Source organism: Amblyraja radiata, chromosome 4 (assembly GCF_010909765.2).
Source record: "Amblyraja radiata isolate CabotCenter1 chromosome 4, sAmbRad1.1.pri, whole genome shotgun sequence".
NCBI classification, from domain to species: Eukaryota; Metazoa; Chordata; class Chondrichthyes; order Rajiformes; family Rajidae; genus Amblyraja; species Amblyraja radiata.
The window spans coordinates 42,549,172-42,576,089 of NC_045959.1; the positions used below are offsets into that span (position 1 = coordinate 42,549,172).

A 26,918-nucleotide genomic window follows, 5' to 3' on the forward strand; every position below is an offset into this window, starting at 1 on the left:
GGCTGAGCATAATTCACTCGTGCTATTGCCTCGCTTCCACAAAAGCCTATGAGACACAAGTTGAAGTAAGGAGGGAGTCCAACGCCAACTTTGTAAAAGTCTGTGTGAAATCCTCGGCGTCCATCCACTCCAGCGTGGAAGTGGAGGTCAACTCCGTCAACGCCAATGGACCCAATCATGCTGCAGTGTCACAGCCAACATTCGCAAACGCCACCTGATGCCGCAGCGCTGCAATGAAAATTCAGACCAATTCAAGCCAAGTTCCTTTTGATGCCACTGTGTCTCTGTGATCCAGTTCCCACTGAAGCTTTCTGATGGCTCATGTGACCCATCCTTGCTTTTAGTTCTTCTCCTCTTGCAGTCACCTTTTGACACCCTTCTATTCTCCTTGTCATGCTGAAGGCCCGAAGACATTACTGCAGAACCAATGTAAGGCAATTAACTCAGTGGTGACCCTGGCTCTCCACAGTACTTCCAGGTATGGTCTTCTGGTCTGCAGAATGTGATGGATTAAGCTCCAAATGACACCACAACCTCTTGACCATCCCCTCAAATTACATAAATGCAAGTTGTCCTTGCTATGAAGATCCATTCTCCTGTCCGTGGACCACAATTCCATCCTCACACAAACGTCTGCAGTTACCTGGTGCATGGATTAATGTAATCAATGCAGGCTGCACATGATCATGGGCACAGCTTCGTGCTGTGACTGATTTAAGATTGATTTGATTTTTGAAGTGCCATTGTTGCAGGTGCCACAATTCAGTCGAAAAGCTGACATCCTCTGCCCTCAGAAGAAAATTGACCATGATTTGTTTTTTGATACATCAATCATTTAGTTAGTGTTCAGAATATATCATCTGAATGGGAGGCAGAAACATCTGAACAATCCCACATTATTCAACATGCAAACCACGTCAGTAATAATGAGAAGGCTACACTTCTTCCCCAAAGCAACTCTGAATTCCTTTCTGCTTTATTATTCTTCTGCTCAAGGCAATGTTTCAGATTGGTTTCTACAGACTCTCCCTTCACCTCTTGACTGTTTGTCATATGTGACCATGTGTGCTGCTGGGAGATGAGGCAAGGCTTCACAGCCATTCTTACTGAAAAAGCACAAAAATGAGCATCAAAACTTAGTCATCTCTGCCCACCACCCCAATCCTCTTCCACTTGTGTCTTGGAATATTGAGGATAAGCAAAATATCTCAATGCAGAGATCAGCTAACACTGCACCATTAGGAATCTACTGGTCTTTATATTACCACTTTATATTAAAAAACATTATTTGCATAATTCTTTGGCATTAAATGCTTTATTTGTCTTGCTCTTTCTCCCTCCATTTAATCCTCTTTCTGCTCGTGTACAATTCTGTCATTGCTTAGTCATTTCACACACTGAATTTCTCTGTTCCTGATATCTGACTTTACTAATCTTCTCCGATAGTTATCTGTGAATTTTTCTGCTTCTTTCAACCCATAATCTCTTTAATAGATCTCCTCGGTAACACACCTCAATCAGCTCCAATTTCTGCCATCACACTGCTTCACAGGCAGGAACAATGCACAAATTCAGCTGCACGCTGCACTAATGTACTTTTTGCAGAACTATCAGGTACTAAAATTGTTATTTAATTATTATACTGGACTACTGGCAAGGGGGAAAGATTGCAAATTCAAATTAGATGTCGACATACCCTCCCTCTCCCTGTGTTGCCTGTGAGGATGCTTGAAGTTTTGGATGACCCTTGAGATGAAAGGCAAAGGGCAAAATGCTCAGTACAAGTGAACCTTTCAGAACTGTCCTCCATCATCAGTCTTGCTTTAATGACTAGTCATATTGTAACAAATAATGACAAGAACAATGAAGCACTTTGCCTTTCTTTTCCCACAGATGCTTTTTTCACTGGATTTGTTTTCAAATGTAACTTTGTCTTTTGAGTATTCATAATTATTTGATGAGCGGCCAAAACTTGCGGGAAGTTTTGAATTAGTAGTTAAAGGTTTCTATTGGGCAATATGAATGGAAAAGCCTTACTAAAATTAGGTGTGATAATAGCGAATGCACTTAACATTAAGGAGAGTTCAATCTCTGGCTATGCTCTCTGAAAGGTCAGTGACTTGAATCATTAACCTGGCATCTCTCTCTCATGACTGAAGATGGGCATCAATCCGAAACATCACCTATCCATTCCCTCCACAGATGCTGCCTGATCTGCTGAGTTCCTCCAGTTCATATTTTTGCTCGTTTCCACAATCTACAGTTCTTCGTGACTAGATTTTACTGCTCCAATATGAAATCTTTAAAACATATGTGTACATTGAAGAAGTTCTCCTCCTCTCTCCAACCAAAGTCCCGACCAAAGACGTTGCCTATTCACAGATGCTACCCGACCTGCTGAGTTTGTGCTTTTCTCAAGATTCCAGCATCTGTCACCATTGATGTTCATTGAAAAGTTTCCGACATTTTAAAACCAGAATCACTATCTATGTATGGTTCATCAATTCTTGAACAGGATAAGGCAGCAGATTTTTTTCCCAAGAATTTTTAACTCACAATAAATCTTTGTCGTAATTTTTCTGCAGTTTCCCATCTTGCTGCACAATCAAAAACATTTAAATCTGGATAGTCTGCAAAAAGGCAGCATAATGAGAATAAAAGAGAGTAGGGAAATGGATTGCCATTTTCATGAACTTAGGAATCCATTCAAACTCCTCTTGCTTTCATTCACCTTGGAGGAAGTGCATTTTTATGAAACCCAAAGCAGGTGTGAAATAAATGACCACTTAAATGGTTGACAATCTAAACTTGGATTGATTTTTTTTTAAGTTTCCTCTCCCAGGCACCATTTCTGCTCCCCAAACAAGAACAATGCCCAGATTGTTCAGAAATAAGTTGTTTCGCAATAAGCATCGGTGACTCCATAAAAGTCTAACATTCTTCTTCAGAAAAATGTTCCAACAGCTACACTGGGTGTCTCGTTCACTGACACCTCAATGACTGCATTTTTCACTGCCTGCACGCTTGAAAACTGCAACTTTTGACCTGTTCGCTCATTGAAACCTTCTTCTGACAATGGCGTTATATTCTCCAGGTTTTGCTCATATTTCTGAAAGTGTACAATATGAAATCCAAGTAAAATGTTGATTACATACTGATTGAAAAATAATAGCAAGTTTCTCTGACTGAACATAAGAAGATTGAAACTTTTGCTTATGGTCACCACCTCCATTGTTCATTGCGCCAACTGTCTCACACTGTTCATGATTTGAGATACATGTCAGACCTTGACCACTGTGCCCATCACACTCAGGACAGGTAACCAGTCTGTCTGTGTGGTGAGCCTTGGATCGTGTCTTCATTCCAAAACTGTATCCAATGCCAGAAATGCTGAGCTATGCTGGTCCAAATCAGGTTGATTGGCTTTGTATCACTGCGTGTGTTCTTGGTTCTTGATGAACATTTGGTGTTTCATGCTCAACATAGAATGGTAGTTTGCGGTTCACATGTTCATGGCAATGGTTGGATTGGCTCAGGTCCAATAAGGAAAAGGCTATAAATCCTTGTGCTCAAGATGGCTTTGAGTTAGCCAAGGTCATGTTGCGATAAGAATGAATTGTACATCCAAGCATATCTTTAGCGCATTCCCCTTACTGTCAGTAATTCCTCTTCAATGATAATCTCTGTACATGCTGACCTATATTAGTTCCTGGCTGAGCAAAGCTTTGATTTCAAATTTTGCATCCTGGTTTTCAAATTCATACAGGGTCTTGCCCCTCTTGTATCCGTGATCTTCAGCCTACCTAATCATACTCTATGCTCTCTGGACATCTCTAATCTGCACTCTTGATCATCCTAATTTTAATTTCCGTACTGAGGAAGTTTGTGAAATGAATACACGCAACACCAGGGTAGCAGGAGTTAGCAACCAGGTCCTTCCAGACTGACCCACCATTGAATATGATCATGGCAGATCTACCCAAGCCCCAACTCTACCTTGGTTCCAGATCCTTATAATCCTCAATCTTTTAAAAATGTTTCTGCCAAGGACAATGCAGTAACAAGAGCTTGATTCCATGAAATGCAGCAAGGATACATGGAAAGGAAATGCAGTTTAAATGCCTAGATACAAACTAGCTAAAATGATGACCTTGCTTGGCTCTTGGTTTCCTGGTCCTCCAAAATATTCCAAATGGAATTTAAACTGGAGGTGGTGGAGGGAGGACTTAAGCCAGAAAGGGTTCTTGGGGGGGAAAAAAGAGCTAAATTTAGTTGCATCTGGTTGAGTAACTTAGTTGATACAAACCTTAGTTCTGCCAATTGTAGAGTGCAAGAAGGTACAATTTAAAGATGAGGTAAATTGTACAAGCCTGAGACACTACTCTTAAAACACAAACTTGATGGTGCATTGGCAAGTCCACATCCCAACATGATGATCAGAAAGAGAGTGTAGAAATTGTAAAAGAAACGGCAGATACTGGTTTACACCGAAGATGGATTATAGTTTAGGCAGGTAGCAAAACATGAACCACTTTCTTCGCTGTGCCCAACAGAAATACATCATCGTATTCAACGCTAATGTGTCAAAAGATTCTCAAATATAGCGGCCCATCAACAAAAATCAGTGATAATTGCAAAGTTTGAAATTGTTACACAATGGAAACTTACAGTAGATATCCATATTCATTTGTACCTTTACATACTGGGTGCCATCTGCAGAGAGAAATTACTAAAGGATAAGCCCAGTATTTTTTTTGACAACAATGCAAACTATTTTTTAACATTCATTTTTATTTCATGTTATGTTAATGTTCATTTTTTCCAACAAAAATCCCGACAAGGTAACGATTTTTTTTTTTTTTTTTTTAAAGGATTCACAGATGTTTGAGATTTATTTTATTTATATCCGGTCTTAACACAACCACATGTATATTTGTTCTTTATTTTTAACAGTATTCTGCTCTGAGATAACAACCGGTTAAATTAATCAAGCTTGACTCTAGGATCAATATGCTGATCCCATGACTACACTTTTTTCGATAATCTACCATTGGACTTGTTTCACTGAGAATATTTAAAACGTTGTACTTTGAGCAGGTTTTGTAGAACATTTAACTTCAGCCCCAACAGCTCAAGCTAATCAATAAATAAAAGTCCCTTTGACTACCAAAATCTGAGCTAATTGAGTGCAATAGTCTTATTACAATAAAGACTGAAGCAAAGATTTTAAAGTGCATAACAGCCACTATCTAAATAAGCCTTTCTTGAGCACCCAATCCTTGCATCACCTTTGATCCAGTTATAATTAAAGCCAAAAGTACAGACGTCTCATTTAATTCCAATGTGGGCAGTTTTAATGCAGAAAGTTTCGCATGTGGTTTTCAGCTCACGACCATCTGTTTCTGGATTTCATATATAAACAGGACACTTTAGGGAACAGAGATTAATTCAGCTTTGGAATGCCATTCAAAACGTGTTAGCAGTTTCCCTCCTCCAGGTCAACCAAAGCAAAAACAAGTTAGCCACTCGGTTTGGAAGGTATCGTTAAATATTAGTATTATTGAATAATGGACTCTGACTAGTCTTATGTTTTAAATTACAGGTCTCTCGCAAGTAAAACTATTAATCTTTTTTTTTGTCTCTGAAAGTTTTACAGTCCTGCTACACTTATTAAGTGCTGGCAGCGAAGAACATTTAAATGAACGCCAAATTGCTTTAGTCATGAGAAAGGAAATTAAAGCTCACTCTGGGGGGAAAAATTTCACTGCGAGATCCTCCCAAGGTAGAGTTTCATAACCTCCTGCATGCTTGCTAAAGATGTCACTGCATGCAGGACTGCGTATGTTACTGATAGAAAAAGAAGGCCTAATGGGAACAACATGTTCACGTCTGCAAGATTAGAACCCAACGTGCTTTACATTGCAGAACAAGTACTGGGGTACTGCAAGAGATGGCTGGTCATAGGATAGCCACCTGTGGGTACTCACCAGGCTCACTTGGTGGGCAGTCTTTAACGAAAAAGATTTCATTGAGATTGTCCTCCTCTGGTGCCAGCCCCTGCTGGTGTAAGTGTAGCCTGTGCAGGCTCTCTGTCTGCTGGTGTTTCAGAGACCTCGCATGCTGAACCAGGTTCAGCTTGGCCTTGGTAGTGTAGTTGCAAAGGCCACAGTTGTAACAGCAAGACTTGGGGTTCGATGTACTCTCGTGCTTCTGCAAGTGCTGAGAAAACAAAACCAAAAGAGGGCATTGAGAGGAAAGGGAACAGCCTGGTTTTCTTCTGCTGGTAAACATTTTACTTTTAGAATGCATTCTTCCAAACAGTGGGGAAACCTGTTTCTTCACAATTTCTTAGAACAGATAATACCCATAAAGAGAGATTAACTGCAGCCTTTAATCCACTGTTTCGATCAGAGTAGTGGCCTGCTTAGTGTTACTAAAGACCAAACGTAGCAAGCTGACGAAGCAACCAGCAATAATTAAAGGCTAAAAAGAACAACCTTGAGGAAAAAAAACATACACAAGATAACCAAATTTCAAACTGTGACCTTTCATTAAGGTCAACATCAGATTTAATCAAAAACAGCAGTGACTGAGCAAATCTCAAAATATCTTAAAAGGTCCTCCTGCTGAAAATCCAATAGGATTCTTTAAATCTCATCTAGTGTCTGTCATGATTCATTTTCCATAACTACCTAGCTGTAATAAGATAATGTTGAATTCTGTAAATGATTTGTGATAGGAAATATTTTTACTTTCAAATATCTCAGGTATGACAATCTAATAAAGATGCCAATGCACATGGCATAGTGATTTCACACACTACAATGTTACACAATAAGATAGAAACAAAATGCTGGAGTAACTCAGCGGGTCAGCTGACCTGCTGAATTACTCCAGCATTTTGTGTCTATCTTCAGTATAAACCAGCATCTGCAGTTCCTTCCCACACACACTGTTACACAATAAGTGTACACATACACGTATATATCTGACACATGCAAAATAAATACTTACTGGGCACACATAATACATGCATAAGTGCAGCATCTCTGGATAGAAGGAATGGGTGAGGTTTCGGGTTGAGACCCTTCTTCAGACTGAGAGTCAGGGGAGAAGGAGACACAGAGATAAGGAAGGGTGAGGTGTGAAATGAGACATCAAAGGGGATGAGGTTCAAAGAAAATGTAGAAAAAAATAATTGTTAGCTAGGAGAAGTTGACAACGAATCATACAGAGATAACATTTAATCAGGAGAACTAGGAAGGGGGGGGGGGGATGGAGAGAGAGGGAAAGCAAGGGTTACTTGAAGTTAGAGAAGTCAATGTTCATACCGCTGGGGTGTAAGCTGCCCAAGCGAAATATGAGGTGCTGATCCTCCAATTTTTGCTGGGCCTCACTCTGACAATGGAGGGGGTCCAGGCACTCGTATTTCGCTCGAAGAAGGGTCTCGACCCGAAACGTCACCGAAACGTCACCTTCCATCCAGAGATGCTGCCTGTCCCACTGAGCTAATCCAGCATTTTGTGTCTATCTTCGGTGTAAACCAGCATTTGCAATTCCTTCCTACACAGGCATGCATACCTGTGGTTTATGCATTGATAGTCATTAAAAAATCCACAAAGTACAATTCTTAACTAGTTTCTATAGAACTATTGATTTGATTATTTTTGTAAGTTAACTTGCTCTGCCATTCAAAACCAGTTTATTTACTGCCATATCCCAACTGCCTTCATGTATGAGTCTTTATTTGTAGAAATGAAGGATACTATAAGCCTCAGAATCATCAGCCCTTGCTTTAAGTTGCAATCAGATACACTGGAGATGTTGATTCCCCCCCCAGCACGTAAGGCTCCAGTTTGAAGCAGATCTAGTTGCAGCAGTATACGTCAGAGGCTAAATAGGGTTACTTTAATTTCTTAAACTTATCATTTGTTCCAATGCTCCCTCTTCATTCAAGACGGAGAGCATATTTACAAGACAGCCCACGCATATCTGAGGCTTTCAGCTCTGAAGAGGCGTGGTGCCCCTATCAGCACTGAGGCCCCTTTACAGCAATCAAAATCAAATCTTTTCCAATCACGTGCCATCTGTAAAAGGGACGTTCTCTTAATTTCCAACTAGAAATGTAGCGAGGCAGAACTAAAAGTGACAAATTTCTGGATTTCTTGTTTTTGTTTTAATGAAAAAGCTACTTTTATTTTTGAATTATACTACTGGCTTTGCAAGATACATACACGCCCTAGTTTTCTTAATGTAGCATGAGTGCTCATTCCATACCGCAAAAGTAAATACTAATGGTAGGTGAAGAACTATTTTTAACTGCACCACGTGAAAGGGAGTGCTTTAAATTAAGGTGCATGTCACTGTACTTAAATTTAATGGATACATTCGCAATACTGTGTCTTTAACTCAGTGCCCACACTAAGAGCTGAGTCACAGTTACAATGTTCAGTTCAAACTACAACAGGAGAGGTCCTGCAAGTGTTGGAAGTGCACCTGCAAGTGAAAGTCTTTCATTGTTAATCTTCACAATACATAATAGCATCAGCTGCACACAAGGACCAGCATCATATACCCCCGCGTTTACGAGATATACTTACAAGCATCGTGCTCCATAACAAGCATATTCTGAAATAACTTCTTCAACAGGACATAACATCATCCTGATTAACACCCTGGAATGAATGGAGAAGCCTGGATTTAACACTGCCACCCTGCACATCACATCTTTCCTTCTGTCTGGGGACAGAAGGACTGAAGGATTTAGTCCACAATACACAAAAGCTCTTTCTGCAGGGGAGATGAAATTAAACTCCGTTTTTTCTCATGCAAAGGTTGTAACAATTTTCTTCATTTAGTATGCAACCAATGTTATTTCAAGGGCTTCTTTTTTAACTGTTTGATAACAAATGGGTCAGTTGTTAAGAATCACTGTACTCGCATGCGACACAAACAGGACTGCCCTTTTTAAGCATTTCATGCTTGTACCGACCAGGACTTCTTGAGCTGGTTAATTTCAAAAACGAGGCATGTGGGAAGCAGTTAAAAAAAGAACACTGAGAATATTGGTGTCTGCCATCATCACAGCCAACCTTTGCAAATGATCCTTCATAAGGAAACTGTTGAAAAACAGCATGCCTCTCATATTGCGAGTGCCCCAATCTGTAGAGTGGCCTAATTTGAACAACTTTTCTTTTGCATTGAAGATGGTTTGTCAAACCTCCTGGGCTGACGTTGTACCATCTCAAATACTCACAGTAGAGCTATATATACCCTCAAGCAGCCCAAGCATATCAAGTGTGCCTCTGCTACTCAGGCTAATAAACAATGAACAGAAACAAAAGCAACAGCAAGGCTTCTATTATCAGATCTTCCGCGAAACACAAAAAGGCCTTCTTTGGTGTGGAGGAAGTGCCAGTAAGCCTGCAGGTGTGAGCCAGTTAAAGAAAAGGCTCAGCTAAATAGATTCTTTGACTGTCAGGGATTAGAGTCACAGTGCTAGTGGTAACACAGATCCTTTCCTTTAATTTACAAAATTTTCTCACGAGTCTGCAAGAGTTCACCCCATCGGGGGCTTTCTGAAGCTATTGAAATGTCTTAAGTTTTAATTAAGTTGGAATTGTCAGAATAAAGCTTTTTTGGCACAGAGTCAGGGTCATTAATTACTGCTATCTTTGTTTCGTTCAGGAGAAAGGGATCCATGTTGCGATTAGTTATTTTGCATCTCTTTTATATTATGCTGTCCAGATTCACCTCATACACTTCATTAAGCAGTTCACCAATTCATTTAATATGTGATTCTCTCAAGGATTCTGTTTACAAAGTGTGCGAGTAGTTTACAATATTTTGGGAAAAGTAGTTAAACAGGGAGCATTTGCACAAGCAAAAATAAGAGCCAATAAGAAAGGTTAAAAAAAAGTCAAACTTTTTTTTATTGCTTTCCTTTTGAAACCAACAGCCTACCCCAGGCAGCTTGCATGGTTGTGTAAAGCTGCTGTATTCTTGTATTCCCTGTACGGACAATTTGGCAGACTAAAAGGTACTGCAAATTAAGGATCTCAAACACTGAAATTGTTGATTTATGAGGATACGGTGGCAGAGTCACTTCTGTAGATTTTGGAAACTAGTTACCTACAAGCCGTTAGAACATTGATAGTGATTAGGTTCACTTACGACATTTAAAATAATTATTTTATTGCTCAATATATTCTGATAACTAGAACATTAAAAAAATTTAGATTTTGAGTTAGATTTACCTCTTAGGGCTAAAGGAATCAAGTGATATGGGGAAAAGCAGGAACAGGTTACTGATTTTGGATGATCAGCCATGATCAGATTGAATGTATCAGATTTGGCTCGAAGGGCCAAATGGCTTCATTTCTGCACCTAATTTCTATGTTTCTATGTAAAATGAAGGTAACACCAACTATGGAGATTTATACACACAAGGGTTTGTGTGTGTTATCGAAATGCTAAGTTCAATTGACAAAGGATTTTTCTTTACACGTTGGACCATTTTTTATTCCAATATCAATTTATACTAAAGCTGAAATAGTTATTTTAATGTTGCATATTTCACAGAAACCAAATTGCACCCAATGCAACATACTTCTGTGATATGATCACAAAGAAGATACTAGAAGCAAGGATTCCTGTTTTTAAATGTTGCCATTCCTTAAATATCTAAACCACAATGTTTGCTAAAATATAAACTGTTAATATTCATTTCGTGAAAATACATAACCAACTGTATCTGTACCTGTTTCTCAAAAGGGATCTATTCAGAGGATCTCATAAATGACTGGCCACAATCAAATTTCCATGCCATGACCATTGCTGACTGCTATTTCCTTTTCCTTGTGCTGGCCAGTTGGAGATTTAAGAACAACATGAGCCAATTCCTTTGAAAAGCAAACACTACCTGGAAATATGCTATATCCAATGGCTCCAAGCTGGTGACATTTGTATGGGTCCAGTGGCTTTGGCTTGTTCATACAGAGCACAATAAGGATTTAAGCTACAAGGAACACAATAACACAACAGTGTTATTACTTTCAGCTGCTGCTCCTGTAAAGCTTTCTGCTTTCTCAGGTGGCTGCATACCAATCTGTAATAATATTCTCTTGCACCCAACCCTTTGATGGTTAATTGTACTGGATTACTGCTTGGCAAGGAACCAACACTCTAGCCTGGGGACAGATCATTTTTATTTAACGGTTCATCACCAAGTCGTCACTGGCATTGATGACACATATCCCTCCTCTAGCATTTTGAGGGATCTCCCAAAGCCACCAAGCATGCTTGATCCCACCTGAGAAAATGCAACATGCACAACATGCATCTGACAATTCGAGTGGCACAGCCAGCTAGGGTGGCGCACAAAATCAGAATGCAGATTCACAAGAGGCTCCAATGACTGCCCCTCCCCCTCAAATCAGACACACTTTGCTGTCACTGTGCAGGCCAGAAAACATAGCTTCCACTCCCATGTAACATACTGTTACACAATGGCAATAAAAAAACTCCTGAATTTGTTAACATATTTAGGGATCGATGCCAAGAAAAACCATTCTTTGAAGATTTTATTAGCCAATTAGCATTTAAATCTTTGTAAGCATCCAATAGAGACAGCCATCAAGGCTGTGCTACCTGCCGATCACCAACCCCTCACACTCACCCCCTACGACGTATTCGTGGCACTGAGTAGGACTAATGCACGTAAAGCTGCTGGCCCTGACGGCATCCCCGGGCGCGTGCTCAGGGCCTGTGCTGCGCAGCTGACAGACGTCTGGACTGACATCTTCAACCTGTCACTTGCCCAAGCAGTTGTCCCCACGTGCCTTAAATCCACCTCCATCGTGCCAGTGCCAAAACACTCCACTGCGGCAAGCCTCAACGACTTCCGCCCAGTTGCACTTACCCCCATCATCACCAAGTGCTTCGAGAGGCTGGTCCTGGCACACCTCAAAAGCTGCCTACCCCCCACACTGGATCCCTATCAGTTTGCCTACCGCAAGAACAGGAGTACGGAGGATGCCATCTCAACGGCACTTCACTCCGCCCTCTCCCACCTCGACAACAGAGACACTTACGTAAGAATGCTGTTCATCGATTACAGCTCAGCATTCAACACCATTATACCATCAAAACTGATCACCAAACTCGGTAACCTGGGCATCGACCCCTCCCTCTGCAACTGGATACTGGACTTTCTAACCAACAGACCCCAGTCTGTTAGGTTAGACAAGCACACCTCTTCAACCCTCACCCTGAACACCGGCGTTCCACAGGGCTGTGTGCTGAGCCCCCTCCTCTACTCCCTCTTCACCTATGACTGCACACCTGTACATGGTACTAACACCATCATCAAGTATGCAGATGATACAACGGTGATTGGCCTCATCAGCAACAACGATGAGTCGGCCTACAGGGAGGAGGTCCAGCACTTAGCAGCATGGTGCGCTGACAACAACCTGGCCCTTAACTCCAAGAAGACCAAGGAGCTCATTGTAGACTTCAGGAAGTCCAGGGGCGGCACGCACACCCCCATCCACATTAACGGGACGGAGGTGGAACGTGTTTCTAGCTTCAGGTTCCTGGGAGTCAACATCTCCGATGACCTCTCTTGGACCCACAATACCTCAACTCTGATCAAGAAGGCTCACCAGCGTCTCTTCTTCCTGAGGAGACTGAAGAAGGTCCATCTGTCTCCTCAGATCCTGGTGAACTTCTACCGCTGCACCATCGAGAGCATCCTTACCAACTGCATCACAGTATGGTATGGCAACTGCTCTGTCTCCGACCGGAAGGCATTGCAGAGGGTGGTGAAAATTGCCCAACGCATCACCGGTTCCTCGCTCCCCTCCATTGAGTCTGTCCAAAGCAAGCGTTATCTGCGGAGGGCGCTCAGCATCGCCAAGGACTGCTCTCACCCCAACCATGGACTGTTTACCCTCCTACCATCCGGGAGGCGCTACAGGTCTCTCCGTTGCCGAACCAGCAGGTCCAGGAACAGCTTCTTCCCGGCGGCTGTCACTCTACTCAACAACGTACCTCGGTGACTGCCAATCACCCCCCCACCCCCCGGACACTTATTATCACTTATTATTATTTATTTAAATCATTTGCTATGTCGCTCTTCCAGGGAGATGCTAAATGCATTTCGTTGTCTCTGTACTGTACACTGACAATGACAATTAAAATTGAATCTGAATCTGATAGCAATTCTACCCTTCATGCTACATGGGCACAATACAGCAACTTGGTGGATATGTTCAAATACAAGCAATTACAAAATATGTTGTGCTGATATTGACTTTTATGATCCCATGTGTGAATCGAATTACAAATGTGTACAACATTCACTTTTAATACAGATTTGAAATTGCTGTCCAGCAAGGATTAACAAAAGTCACCACTGGCAAATGAGTTTAGTGCTTGGCCACATTACTTAACTGGCTTGTTTTCAATATTTGAAGCATTTTGAGCGTTTGTCAGCACTGGGCCTGTACTCGCTGGAGTTCAGAAGAATGAGGGCGGACCTCATTGAAACATACAGAATAGTGAAAGGCTATCTAGAGTGGATGCAGAGAGGATGTTTCCACTAGTGGGAGAGTCTACGACTAGAGGTCATTGCCTCAGAATTAAAGGACATTCTTTTAGCAAGGAGTTGAGGAGGAATTTCTTTAGTCAGAGGGTGGTGAATCTGTGGAATTCTTTGCCACAGAAGGCTGTGGAGTCTGTCAATTGATATATTTAAGGCAGAGATAGATAGATTCTTGATTTGTAGGGGTGTCAGGGGTTATGGGGACAAGGCAGGAGAATGGGGTTAAGTGGGAGAGATGGACGAATGGCCGGATTCTTCTGCTATCACATGATCTTATGATTTACTTCATCAAATTGGTACAAAGATCATTAAGTACAGACATCAGCATACTCCTCAACCACCACCCGTTTTTTTTCACATCAGGAACTTATCCTCTGCAATTTACAGGAAATTGTATTAAGTTGTGCCTTTTATTTTCAGCAAAGCTTTCAAATTCTCTCTTCAAAAATGTTGCAGGGAATGCATTCTCCCTCCTTCAACAATGTGACCCATCTCATCCTGTTCTCAGATACTCCTCTGATGTGGTCTGAGAAAGGGATGGAACAAATCATAGAAAACAGTTTCCTTCACATGAGGAACAATCTTTAATTCAGCATTACAAAGTATGCTAGTTAACCATTGAACTGCCATAATGTGTTCTCATCATAAATCCCAAACTCGTGCATTCATCTGAAGTAAACAGAACGTTTTGCAATTCAATAGTTTAATACTAGTTTTACAAATGTGCAAACTATTACATGTTCAATAGAGTTAAGGGTGCTCACCAACCAATTCAAAGCTACCATTAGTCGTGTGAAATGTTTCATTTCACCAATTAATTTTCTATTTTCCCATCTATAAGAAGATCATCAATACATTTGTTTTTAGTCTGGGCCCACATTGACAATATATCGATCTCTCTGTTTGAGTTAGCCAGCCAAGTGGTTGGGTTTAACAGACTGGCTTCCTTGTGAAAGGTGGGTGTACAGCAAAATAATGGACTACAAACCAGCAGAGATATCCGGCCATTTCTGCAGATTGATCCGGGCTACAAATCTGGTAGCTGGTTACAGATTCACCTTGCAATGTTTGAGTTACAGGGCATTATGGCAAGATGCAATTTCTGCAATTAAGTGTTCTTGGAAGAGTTTTAAAGCCTTTCTAGTTTGGGGGAAGAACATCACCTCTCTGGTGCTAATTTCTAATTTAAATTCCAATTTCTACCATTGAAAATGAACATACAGTACTGTTATCAATAGGATTGTCAATTGTGAAATGGCCAAGATGAGATGACAGAAGAAACTGTTTTATGAAGAAAAAGAACCTGAATATATTTTCAGGGATGTTTAACCACATTACTTGAATATTTAGTTTTGGGACAGATAGTAACTAACAATGCTCCCACTCTTCTTAACCTCTGCTAATTGAAACAACATTGTGCCATGTACAGTGCACTCACATCTTTCGCAAGCCAACATCCCACAAACACCTGTGCCTCCATTCATAAAACCCTCTCAAAACAATCTTTGTCACTTATTCAAAGGAGAGCTGCACAATGTTACCCAGTTAATCCCAAAATGACGTGCTTTAAGAGTTAGTTTTCTTTCCATTCCAGTTTTGTTGTAAACTGTTTTACAACTGAGAGCATACCCTCCTGATTAATTAAACGAATCTGTTAACTCTGTGCAACTGAATTGGCACTTTCCATTGTCTCAACAAGTGATAATTCACCCAAATGAAGAATGAAAACTATAATCCACTTGAGTGAACCATCACTTAAAGGTTGCCAGCTGCATGCAGGGTTCCAGGATGAATTTAGGCACCATTTCATGATCCCAAGCACCTATTAAAATAATTAAAACCACAGAAACAACTTACACAATACAAGAGAAGGTCCCAGCAGTGACAGTGAACTGCCAGTGTCCTCTCACTCACTCAGGACAAAGGTTCTTGAAACGAGCCTGCACATGAATCCTGAGAGTTATGTGCCTCCTACATTTATCCTGATCGCTGGTAATATCTGTACCCTTGGTGCTCACAGCAGTTTGCAGAATAGCTTTTAATTCACAGGGGTAATCAGTTCAGTATTTATGGATTCAAAAAGCAGCAAGAGCTCCACAAAGTTGGAAACGATGCATGTAGATTTGTCAAAAAGAAATGGGGGATCAAACCGATTGCTTTCTGGAAGCTTTGACATCATCTCCACAACCTCCCCAGCTGCTGCTGTGATAATGAGAATTCTACATATCATGCCAAATTAGACACATTTTAGAAAACTACTTATGAGACAGCATAAATTGTTTAATCATCATTAACTCTAATCCCTTGTTTAATGACTAATTTACTAACAAACATAGTGGAACCAATGGGAAATGAGCTCGGCCACTTAACCCACCCCACTTCCCTGATTTGTTATTTTTTGAAGGGTGCTTTTTTTTGTAAGCTTGGAGGGTTGGTCCAAACATGAATCAAGCAGTAGGGCATTTTGCACTTACAAAGTAAAATGCTACTTAGAGCTGTCAAAACTGGCGCTTGTGTACGTGTGCTCGATAACCTAGTAAGCGGAGTGCTAAGTGATCAAGATTGGCCACGGCATCTCTTCAGAATCAGATGCAAGTAACAAAGCAATAAACTTGCCACTGATATTTAAGAAATGCAATGTAGAGAACAAAGTAGAAGGGAACAGATTACCATTCACTTTCCCCATCGAGCCATACCTTGCACATGGATTTCAATTCAGTATACGTCAGATACTAGGAGACTGCAGAGGGAAAAAACACACAAGGCTGACCCATGGTTTTCTAGATATAAGAACAAAGCAGAGTTTCAAGCTATTTGACATGCAATAATTTACTTCAGAGATTTATAAAACAACAAGACCAAGTGGGACCTGTTGGGTCCCATCCCCTCAACGCGCGGTTGGGTCCCATCCCCTCAACGCGCAGGAGGGGATGGGGGCGGCCTGTGGCGTCTCACACACACACACTAACCACCCTTATATTAATATTATTCATTTGCTCACTTTCCCCCATCTCCCGCTCTATCCACTCACGCATAGTCCCCAACTGCGCAGGTGCGGTTAGAGAGGGAGAGGGAGGGGAGTGGAGGGGGACGGGGATAGAGAAGGATGGTGGGTGGCAGAGAGGGAGGGGGTAAAGAGGGAGGGGGGTAGCGAGGGAGGGGGGTAGCGAGGGAGGGGGGTAGAGAGGGAGGGGGGTAGAGAGGGAGGGGGGTAGAGAGGAGGGGGTAGAGAGGAGGGGGTAGAGAGGGAGGGGGTAGAGAGGGAGGGGGTAGAGAGGAGGGGGTAGAGAGGGAGGGGGTAGAGAGGGAGGGGGTAGAGAGGGAGGGGGTAGAGAGGGAGGGGGTAGAGAGGGAGGGGGTAGAGAGGGAGGGGGGGTAGAGAGGGAGGGGGGTAGAGAGGAGGGGGTTAGAGAGGGAGGGGGTAGAGAGGGAGGGGGTTAGAGAGGGAGGGGGTAGAGAGGGAGGGGGTAGAGAGGGAGGGGGTAAAGAGGGAGGGGGTAAAGAGGGAGGGGGTAGAGAGGGAGGGGGGTAGAGAGGGAGGGGGGTAGAGAGGAGGGGGTAGAGAGGGAGGGGGTAGAGAGGGAGGGGGTAGAGAGGGAGGGGGTAGAGAGGGAGGGGGTAGAGAGGGAGGGGGTAGAGAGGGAGGGGGTAGAGAGGGAGGGGGTAAAGAGGGAGGGGGTAAAGAGGGAGGGGGTAGAGAGGGAGGGGGGTAGAGAGGGAGGGGGGTAGAGAGGCAGGGGGGGTAGAGAGGGAGGGGGTAAAGAGGGAGGGGGTAAAGAGAGGGGGTAAAGAGGGAGGGGGTAGAGAGGGAGAGGGTAGAGAGGGAGGGAGGTAGAGGCAGGGGGGTAGAGATGGAGGGGGTAGAGAGGAGGGGGTAGAGAGGGCGGGGGTAGAGAGGGAGGGTGTAGAGAGGGAGGGTGTAGAGAGGGAGGGGGTAGAGAGGGAGGGGGGTAGAGATGGAGGGGGTAGAGATGGAGGGGGTAGATAGGGAGGGGGTAGAGAGGGAGGGGGTAAAGAGGGAGGGGGTAAAGAGGGAGGGGGTAAAGAGGGAGGGGGTAAAGAGGGAGGGGGTAAAGAGGGAGGGGGTAAAGAGGGAGGGGGGTAGAGAGGCAGGGGGGTAGAGAGGGAGGGGGACAATTTGGTTCTATTTGGTCTTATTTATTTGTACACGCCAGCTTGATTGCATTTGTGGAAACACACAAAGGTTGCAATCTCACACCCCTGTCCCATTGTGATGTCATATGTAAATGAGATCCATTGTGAGCTGGCACTGTGACATCATCAATGGAAAGTGCTGCAAGAGTCTCCCACTGAAAAAGTTCATTTTTTGAAATAAACGATTAAAATATAGGTTGGAATGCGACGGGAAGACGTTTATCCCGTCGAGGAAAAAAATGTGAGTAGCATGTGTGAAAATGGTAAGGCTGTGGACAAGCATTTTGGAAGAAGATACAAATTAAGATTAAAAGAAAGCCAACACAACCCTGCAAACACACGGAAATTTAGAATGTTGAGAACAAAGGGAAGAGTTATAGTTCAATAAAGATATGATGATATGTGTGCAGAAAAAAAAAGTATTATACCTTGAATTGTGCATAAAGTATATAACTAATGTCAATAAATATTACTCGCAGAGAGAGCATCTAAGGCATGAAATGGAAATCCAGATAGAATAGAAAACATTTGTAGTCATAACCAATTGATAGCTGCACTAAGGTTACCTTTGTATAATATACAATTGACCATGGTCCTATTTAATTCTCTCTGATCAACTGAGTATTCTTTTGCAGAGCAATGGCCCCACAACATAAATAAACAAGCCGTATAAAAATATTATATGGATGGAACTGAAATTTCAAAACCAGCTGCTCCTTTTTATAGATACTGACTGATTTTCCAGAAATATATAAATGCACAGATCTTTAAATTGAGGAAGCTTAATGGTGCAACTAACTAAATTACTATTTTCATATTGTGAAAATTATATTTATTACACACTTTGCACCTAGAAATTTGCATTAGAGGAAATGTATGTGTGTCTGTTTTTATGTTAGATTTTAAGAGAGCACGGCTTGCAATTTTGGGCATGTTTTGCAATTTTTGCACAGATTTGATGGTCGTATTCCAACAAGTGAAACATTTGATTTATAGTTTCTGCTGCTAATGGCCCCAACTGCATTGCCATTTCCTCACTGTAATTTGCTCAGCCACATCGCATTGCCAGCCTTTTGCCTTCATTCATACTGCATTGAGGGATTCAAGACAGGAATGCTGCATTCAAGTGTGCATGCAGCAGAGTTGCATTGAACACATGGCAATAACAGAGATTACTTCAGCTACATAAGTCAAAGGTACAATGGAAGCATTCCTCATGAATGCTACCCTTATTTGCATGGATTTCTTAAGGTTACAATTAAAGTATGTAGTGTGGACCAGTTTAACTCCTTAGAGAATATCTTCTGAAAACTGTCCACATTCATTCCCTATATTCATTCAGAAATTGTCTAGGTATAATCCACTTGCATTACTTTGAAATCTTCTCAAGTGTTTATACTCACTGATGTCAAGTTGATTCCAGAATTAAGTGCTCAACTTTTGATTTGAGAATAGCAATAAAATGTCACTCAGATTTATCTTCAATGGAATTTACAAACAAAAATTCAGGTTTTTTGGGGGAAAAAATCTGCTTCATATTGGCCCTTCGAGCCAATGACATGAACATTGAATTCTCCAAATTAAGGCGGCATCTCCCATCGTGGGCCACCTCTTCACCATTCCTCAGTCTTCTTCTCGCTGATGAAAGGCGTCAGGATTAATCCGGAGTTTGTGATCCATTCAATGTGATCATGGCTGATCATCCCCAATCAGTACCCCGTTCCTGCCTTCTCCCCATATCCCCTGACTCCACTATTTTTAAAATGGCTGATGTTGTGCCTTTATTTAAGAACAGCTGCAAGGAGAAGCCTAACATTCGTGTCAGGAACGTTATTGGAGAAGATTTTGAAAGCACAGGATCTACCTGTACATGGAAAATGAGGAGCTGATAGGAGATAGTCAGCATGGCTTTGTGCATGGAAATTCATGCCTCATAAATTTGATTGAGTTTTTTTGAAGAGGTGACTATGAGGATTGATGAGGGCATGGCAGTGGATGCTGCCTACATGGACTAAAGGGCCTGTCCCACTTGGCCGTCATTTATGCGACAGGCTGGTAGTGACTGACGCGCGACGGTTGCGTGCGTCATCATGCGTCCGCACAGCCGTCTGGAGCGCGTGACATCATTTGAAGATAGACACAAAATGCAGGAGTAACTCAGCGGGACCGGCAGCATCTCTGGTGAGAAGGAATGGATGATGTTTCGGGTCGAGACACTTCTTCAGTCTGAAGAAGGGTCTCGACCTGAAATGTCACCCATTACTTCTCTCCAGAGATGCTGCCGGTCCCGCTGAGTTACTCCAGCATTTTGTGTCTATCTCCAATCGTCGTGGCCCCGCTCTGGGAGTAGGAGTGGGGGCGGATCCGGATCCGCAATGGCCGTGAGCCCCAGGCCGAGCTCGGCGATCGTTTGCCTGCTTATGCTGCTGTTGGAGGTGAGACATTGCACCACGCCAGAGTCTTGTGCCTAGCCCACTTTGGTCGTCAGTTACGCGACAGGCCGGTGGCGTGCGAAGATTTTGTGCAGGACGAAGTCCACACTCCTCCACGCCACTCCACACTCCTGCACACCACTCCCTGCACCCGTCCCGCGCTACCAATATGCTAGCAGGCCGCGTAAATGGCGCGCAAATGAAGGCCAAGTGGGACAGGCCTTTAAGGCACAGTCTTTAACAAGGTCCTACATGGTAACCTGGTCTGGAAGGTTAGATCACATGGGATCGAAAAATAATTAGTCAATTGAATACTTAATTGGATTGGCGGTAGGATTCACAAGATGGTACTGAAGGTTAATTTTTCAGATTGGAGGACTGTGACCAGTGGCATGCCACAGGAATCAGTGCGAGGTCACCTTTTATTTGTGATAGATATTAACAATTTGGATGATAAAATACAGATAGGTGGTATCAGTAATAAGTTTACAGATGACTGTGAAGAACGTGTAAGAAGGTAGACAAAAGTGCTGGAGAAACTCAGCGGGTGCAGTAGCATCTATGGAGCGAAGGAAATAGGCAACGGTTCGGACCGAAACGTTTCTTCAGACTGATGTAGGGTGGGGGGGGGGTAGGAGGAGAAGAAAGGAGAGAGGAAGAGGAGGAGCCCGAGGGCTGAGGGAGAGCTGAGAAGGGGAGGAGACAGCAAGGGCTACCGGAAATTGGTGAAGTCAATGCTTATGCCGCTAGGGTGCAAACTGCCCAAGCGGAATATGAGGTGTTGCTCCTCCAATTTCCGGTGGTGCTCACTCTGGCCATGGAGGAGGCTCAGTACAGAAAGGTCAGATTCGGAATGGGAGGGGGATTTGAACTGCTGAGCCACCGGTAGATCAGGTTGGTTAAAGCGGACCGAGCGGAGGTGTTCGGCGAAACGATCGCCAAGCCTACGCTTGGTCTCACCGATGTAGATCAGTCGACATCTAGAGCAGCGGATGCAATAGATAAGGTTGGAGGAGATGCAGGTGAACCTCTGTCGCACCTGGAACGACTGCTTGGGTCCTTGAATGGAGTCGAGGGGGGAGGTAAAGCGACAAGTGTAGCATCTCTTGCGGTTGCAAGGGAAAGCGGTCTTTGTGGAAAGCAGACAGGGGGGGAGATGGGAAGATGTGGCGAGTGGTGGGGTCACGTTGGAGGTGGTGAAAATGACGGAGGACTATTTGTTGTGATGGCTAGTGGGGTGAAAGGTGAGGACTAGGGGGACTCTGCCCTTGTGTGGGGTGAAAGGTGAGGACTAGGGGGACTGCCCTTGTTGGGGTGAAACTGCAGATGCTGGTTTAAACCGAAGATAGACACAAAAAGTTGGAGTAACTTAGCGGGACAGGCAGCATCTCTGGAGAGAAGGAACGGGTGACATTTCAGGTCGAGGCCCTTCTTCAGACTCGAACATTGTGAAGAACATTGTCTAAGGTGACAATAGGATATAGATCTACTGTAAATTGGACAAAGGATTGGCAATTAAAATTTAACTCAAACAAGCGTGAAGTGGTGCATTACGCAAAGGTATACCAAGGTAAGAAATATACAATAGATGATGGGTCCCTGATGAGTCTTTTTGAACATCGAGACTGAGAGGTATAAGTATATCGTTCCCTGATACATTTGGACATGCCTATGAAACACTAACCTTCATTGAGCTGAAATATAGTTGGAACATCATGTTACAACTGTACAAGACGTTGGGGAGACCATACTTGGAAAATGGTGTGTTCTTCAGGTCACCATGCTATAGGAAGGATGTGATTAAGTTAGAGAAGGTGCAGAAAAGATGTTGGGATTGAAAGGCTTGAGTTATATGGAGAGATAGGCTGGAAACATTTTCCCTGGAGTGGAGGAATCTCAGGATTTACATTACAGAGGTTTATAAGGTCATGAAGGGCATAGAAAGGATAGGGTAAGTTTTTCCTTGGGAAGGGAGACTAAAACCAGGGGGTATAAGTTTAAGGTGAGAGGATGAATATTTAAAAAGCATCTGAGAGATGGTAAATGCTAGAAGCAAGTACAATAACAACGTTAAAATACTTTTGTTCAGGTACATGGATAGGAGAGTTTTAGGGGGCTATGGGCTAAAGGCAAGCAAATGGTATTAGCTCAGGTAGGCACCTTGGTTGCCATGGATGAGATGAACTGAAGGACCTGTTTCTGTGCTATTACTCTAATGAAGAGTGGACTGCATTGGGTGAAGCACAATTACCATTCTGTTCAGGCAACCCACCAGATGTCCAGGGTAATTTTAACAACATGCATAAAGTCTGAAGAAATGGGGCTTTGCACATGCCTCTGCTGACATTAAATGCATGGTCCCATCAAAATATGAATGAGGTACTCCTCATTGCAACTCAATGCCATTCAGACCAAAGGCACATTGCACTATAATAAATGTCTGGCAATTGCACATCATACAAAGGCAGAGACTTTTAACTGCAGTAATAACACATTGTTGGCTGAATAACATGGATACAGACCTAATTAAGTAATTTCAGCCCTTCAAAATGTAACCCTGGAAATCTACACACTTTTGCATTGGTTTTAATATTGAGGCATATAGGTCAATCCTACACAAATTGTTAAACCAGTGAATTCTATAAGCAGGCCAGCGTATACCGTGTGGAGTCAAAAATGATTTGAAAAATGTCTCTGTTATTTAGTAATACTTCATCCTCTTGCGATTTCATTAATAACATCTTGAATTTTAACTTGGTCAAAGCAATAACTTAAAGTAAATAATCCAGGCATTATATAACCAGTGCACTACCATCTTCAACACAAAGTGATCATGATTAATATCTGCTACACAGTCTTAAATACAAAGACCTGAGACATGAATCAGATGTTCTTAACAGGAACAATACGAGTACAATCCACCAAGAAGAAAATTGATATTTCATTCATAATTAATTTTAGACCTTTTCTGGCCTTGATAAGGGTTACTAATGATTACATTGTCTGCATTCATATTATACACAACTTTCACACAAGATCCATTATCATCCCACACTAGCAAGACATATGGAAAATCTAATCAAAGGATTGGTATTTCAGTTTTTCCCACAATATTTATTACTGACAAAGGGAAGGATAGTTGCATTTCCAAGTATGTTGGTAACACTAAGTTTGATAATGTCAGAAGGAATAAAAGGGTTAGGAAGCATGGCCAGATTAAGTGAACATGCAAATCTGTGGCATATTGGGGACATCTGAACAAACACCTTTTACCCCATAAAAAGCTGACCACAGGGTTGACCGAAACCTGAGAAATTTTGAAGTGGAGATATTTAAAGGACCAAATGCAAAAATTATTGGAAGTTAATAGGTACAAAAAAGTTAAAAGGTTAATAGTTAGCTTTCCTCTCAAAGGGACTGGAATGAACTGTTCAGAAAATGTGCTGTGATAGCATAAAGCTCTGGTTTAACTAGAAAAAGGGTACTGAGGACACAGCATCCAAGACTGGGCATCCTGAATTGGATTTTGAGGTCAACGGTGAAGCAATAGGGGGTTATGGGTCAAAAGCAGGCAAAATGGGACTAGTTTAGATGAGTATTTCGGTTGGCATGGAAGAGTTGGGCCGAAGGGCCCGGTTCTGTGCTGTATGACTTTATGACTATAACAATGCCTGCCAGATTCAAAGAATGTTGGGGGAGTCCAGAACCAGGGGCCATAAGGAGTAAGCCATTTAGAACGGAGATGAGGAAAAAAAAATTCACACAGAGAGTTGTGAGTGTGGAATTCTCTGCCTCAGAGGGTGGTGGAGGCTGGTTCTCTGGATGCTTTCAAGAGAGAGTTAGATAGAGCTCTTAGGGATAGCGGAATTAAGGGATATGGAGAGAAGGCAGGAACAGGGTACTGATTGTGGATGATCAGCCATGATCACATTGAATGGTGTGCTGGCTGAAAGGACCGAATGGCCTACTCCTGCACCTATTGTCAATTGTCTATTAACATGATGGCCACAAAGATCCAGAATCCCTTCAGGATTGTTTGTTTTATTTCTCGGTGTTGGATTTGTAAAGACTGGAGAACCCAGGAAAACACTGACCAGTATCATGGACATCCAATCACAATTAAGCACAGATGGTAGCTAAGTTTTTAAACATATCACAAATCTTGAAGTAGAGATTGACACCATGTAGATGCAGAATAAAATGGTTTCCTTAAGACTTAAAATAAAATGTATTTTGAGAAGTATCATACATTCAAAAGTTTATGTGGGTATTATAAGCAATAGATGTCAAGAATAGATTTGTTTTAGGGCCATTGAGTTTATGGAACCATTAATTGTAACAGTACACCATTAAAAAGAAACATTCATGCAACAATTTCAGGGTATTTTACAGATGATATTCTCATTAATTCACTGATTTCCTTTCATTGTGGTCGGGAAGGGACAAAAAAAGAGCAACTTCTAGGGGAGCATTTAATTACTAACAGCCATGCACCGTGAGGAATCCTATAGTTTTAGTAGTGCAAAAACACATTGTTGTTCCTCAGAAGGGAGTAGTGCAGATTGATTTGAAAGATATCAGGGTTGAAATGGTTAAAGTTGTGGGAAACTTTGAATCAACTCGGCTTGGATTCCCAGGGTAAGTACAATATGTTAAGGACCAATATGATTGACTATTTAACGTGATTAAAGGATTGTAAGAGTGGGCAGAGATATCGATCTTCCAGTGGGGAAGTTGAGAACAGAGTGACACCGCTTTAAACCTGTTGAATTATGTCAGGAAGGTTCTTCATATGAAGGACAGTGGGAATCTGAAATTCTCTCCCTCAAAACAACTGCTGAGGGAAGGTCAGTTGTAAATTTCAGAATTGAGAATGATAGCCTTTTTTTACAGGCAAGGGGATTAAAGGATATGGAACCAGGTTAAATAGAGTTAACATCTGGAGCTGGCCTGATACAAGTGAACAGGTTTAAAAGACTGAATGGCCTTATTTTTCTTCTCTTGCCTCCATGTACCTAATATTCCTTTAATTTATAAATATTTTTTTTTTAAACAACTAATCATTTAACAGGCTTCGAATATAAATTAATGAGTAACATGCAGATGTGACAAATGTGTGGATTATACAGCCCTGATACTTGTCCTTCAGCCCATTCTGGTTAAAAGGTATAGACAGTATGTTGTGCCTCCAGCCATCCCACAAAGACACACATCTGACAGAAAAAAACACAATGAAAATGTGATTGTTTTCAAAGCAGATATGACAAACTACTTTCTACCAAATAAATCCAGTCATGAAACCTTCAGTTTATAATGTTGATGGAAACCAAGTTATTTTAGTCACGGTTGCAGCAAAGCCAATGAAAAATATAATCTCCATAAAATAGTTTATACTGTTTGGTAATCTGGCTCATAATACGGCGGTGACCCATTCTCCGTGCTGGGAGATCAGAGTACCATTAAGTGCAGTTTATTTGACCCACAGGAAATAAAGGCAACAGCAAGCCTGCCCAAGGACATATCATTATGACCAAGACACTCTGCATGTCCTCCATTAACTCACCAGCCACTAGAAACACAAATGAAGTTGGTACAGTATTTCACTCACAGTCAGGGGTCATACATTGTAGATCAAACATTGTCTGTCACATAAATTTGGGTCTGCCAGTTTGTAGCTGTACACCTTCATCATAAGTGATCATCATAAGTGATAGGAGTAGAATTTTGCCATTCGGCCCATCTAGTCTACTCCGCCATTCAATCATGGCTGATCTATCTCTCCCTCCTAACCCCATTGTCCTGCCTTCTCCCCATACCCTCTGACACCCGCACTAATCAAGAATCTATCTCTCTGCCACTGCCTTGGCCTCCACGGCATTCTGTGGCAAATAATTCCACAGAATTCACCACTCTCTGACTAAAGAAATTCCTCCTCATCTCCTTCCTAAAAGAACATTCTTTAATTCTGAGGCTATGACCTCTAGTCCTAGACTCTCCCATTAGTGGAAACATCCTCTCCACATCCACTCTATCCAAGCCTTTGAGCATTAATGACCACAATGGGCAGAGTTCCATCCCTCAATATGCTCGCCAAATTTCAAATCACATCACACAGATTACCATGATTGAAATTCATTGATATGTCTGCCATCTTACAAGGCAAATGATACATGGTGGTGGGCACCATTTAGTTCATTTTTTTAGTTTAGAGATACAGCGTGGAAACAGGCCCATCGGCCCACCAAGTCCATGCCGACCAGCGATCACCCGCACACTAGTTCTATGTTATCCCACTTTCGCATCCAACACACTAGGGGCAATTTTCAGAAGCCAATTAACCAACAAACCTGCATGTCTTTGGAATATGGGAAGAAACCAGAGCACCCAGAGAAAACCCACGCGGTCACAGGGAGATCATAGAAACTCCTCACAGACAACACCCGTAGTCAGGATGAACCCGGGTATCCCGCCACTGTGAGGTAGCAGCTCTACCACTGCGCTGCTGTGGAGGGAAACATGGCAGAGGTTCAGGAGATAAAATTAAACACTCATTTGTATTATTTCATCAAAGTCAAAACAGAGGGACAGAGAGATCATACTGCTAATTTGGCTTCTCAGAAAGATTGGGCAATGTTAGTGCCCCAAGGTCCTTTGTGGGCAACAAACAAACACAAAGCACTCACTGATAAATTATGTACGATTTTTTAAATACTGCCTTGCAAAAC

General features: G+C 42.3%; 1 protein-coding gene across 10 annotated transcripts in view; it reads right to left on the minus strand.

Annotated features, from left to right (window-relative positions):
- zfhx4 (zinc finger homeobox 4) overlaps positions 1-26,918 on the minus strand; it is a 326,096-nt gene that overhangs the window by 125,862 nt on the left and 173,316 nt on the right. For all 10 annotated transcript variants that reach the window (XM_033019258.1, XM_033019260.1, XM_033019262.1 and 7 more), the window contains one exon: positions 5,988-6,219. In XM_033019258.1, the coding sequence (XP_032875149.1) occupies positions 5,988-6,219 (232 nt within the window). The remainder of the gene's footprint in view (positions 1-5,987; positions 6,220-26,918) is intronic.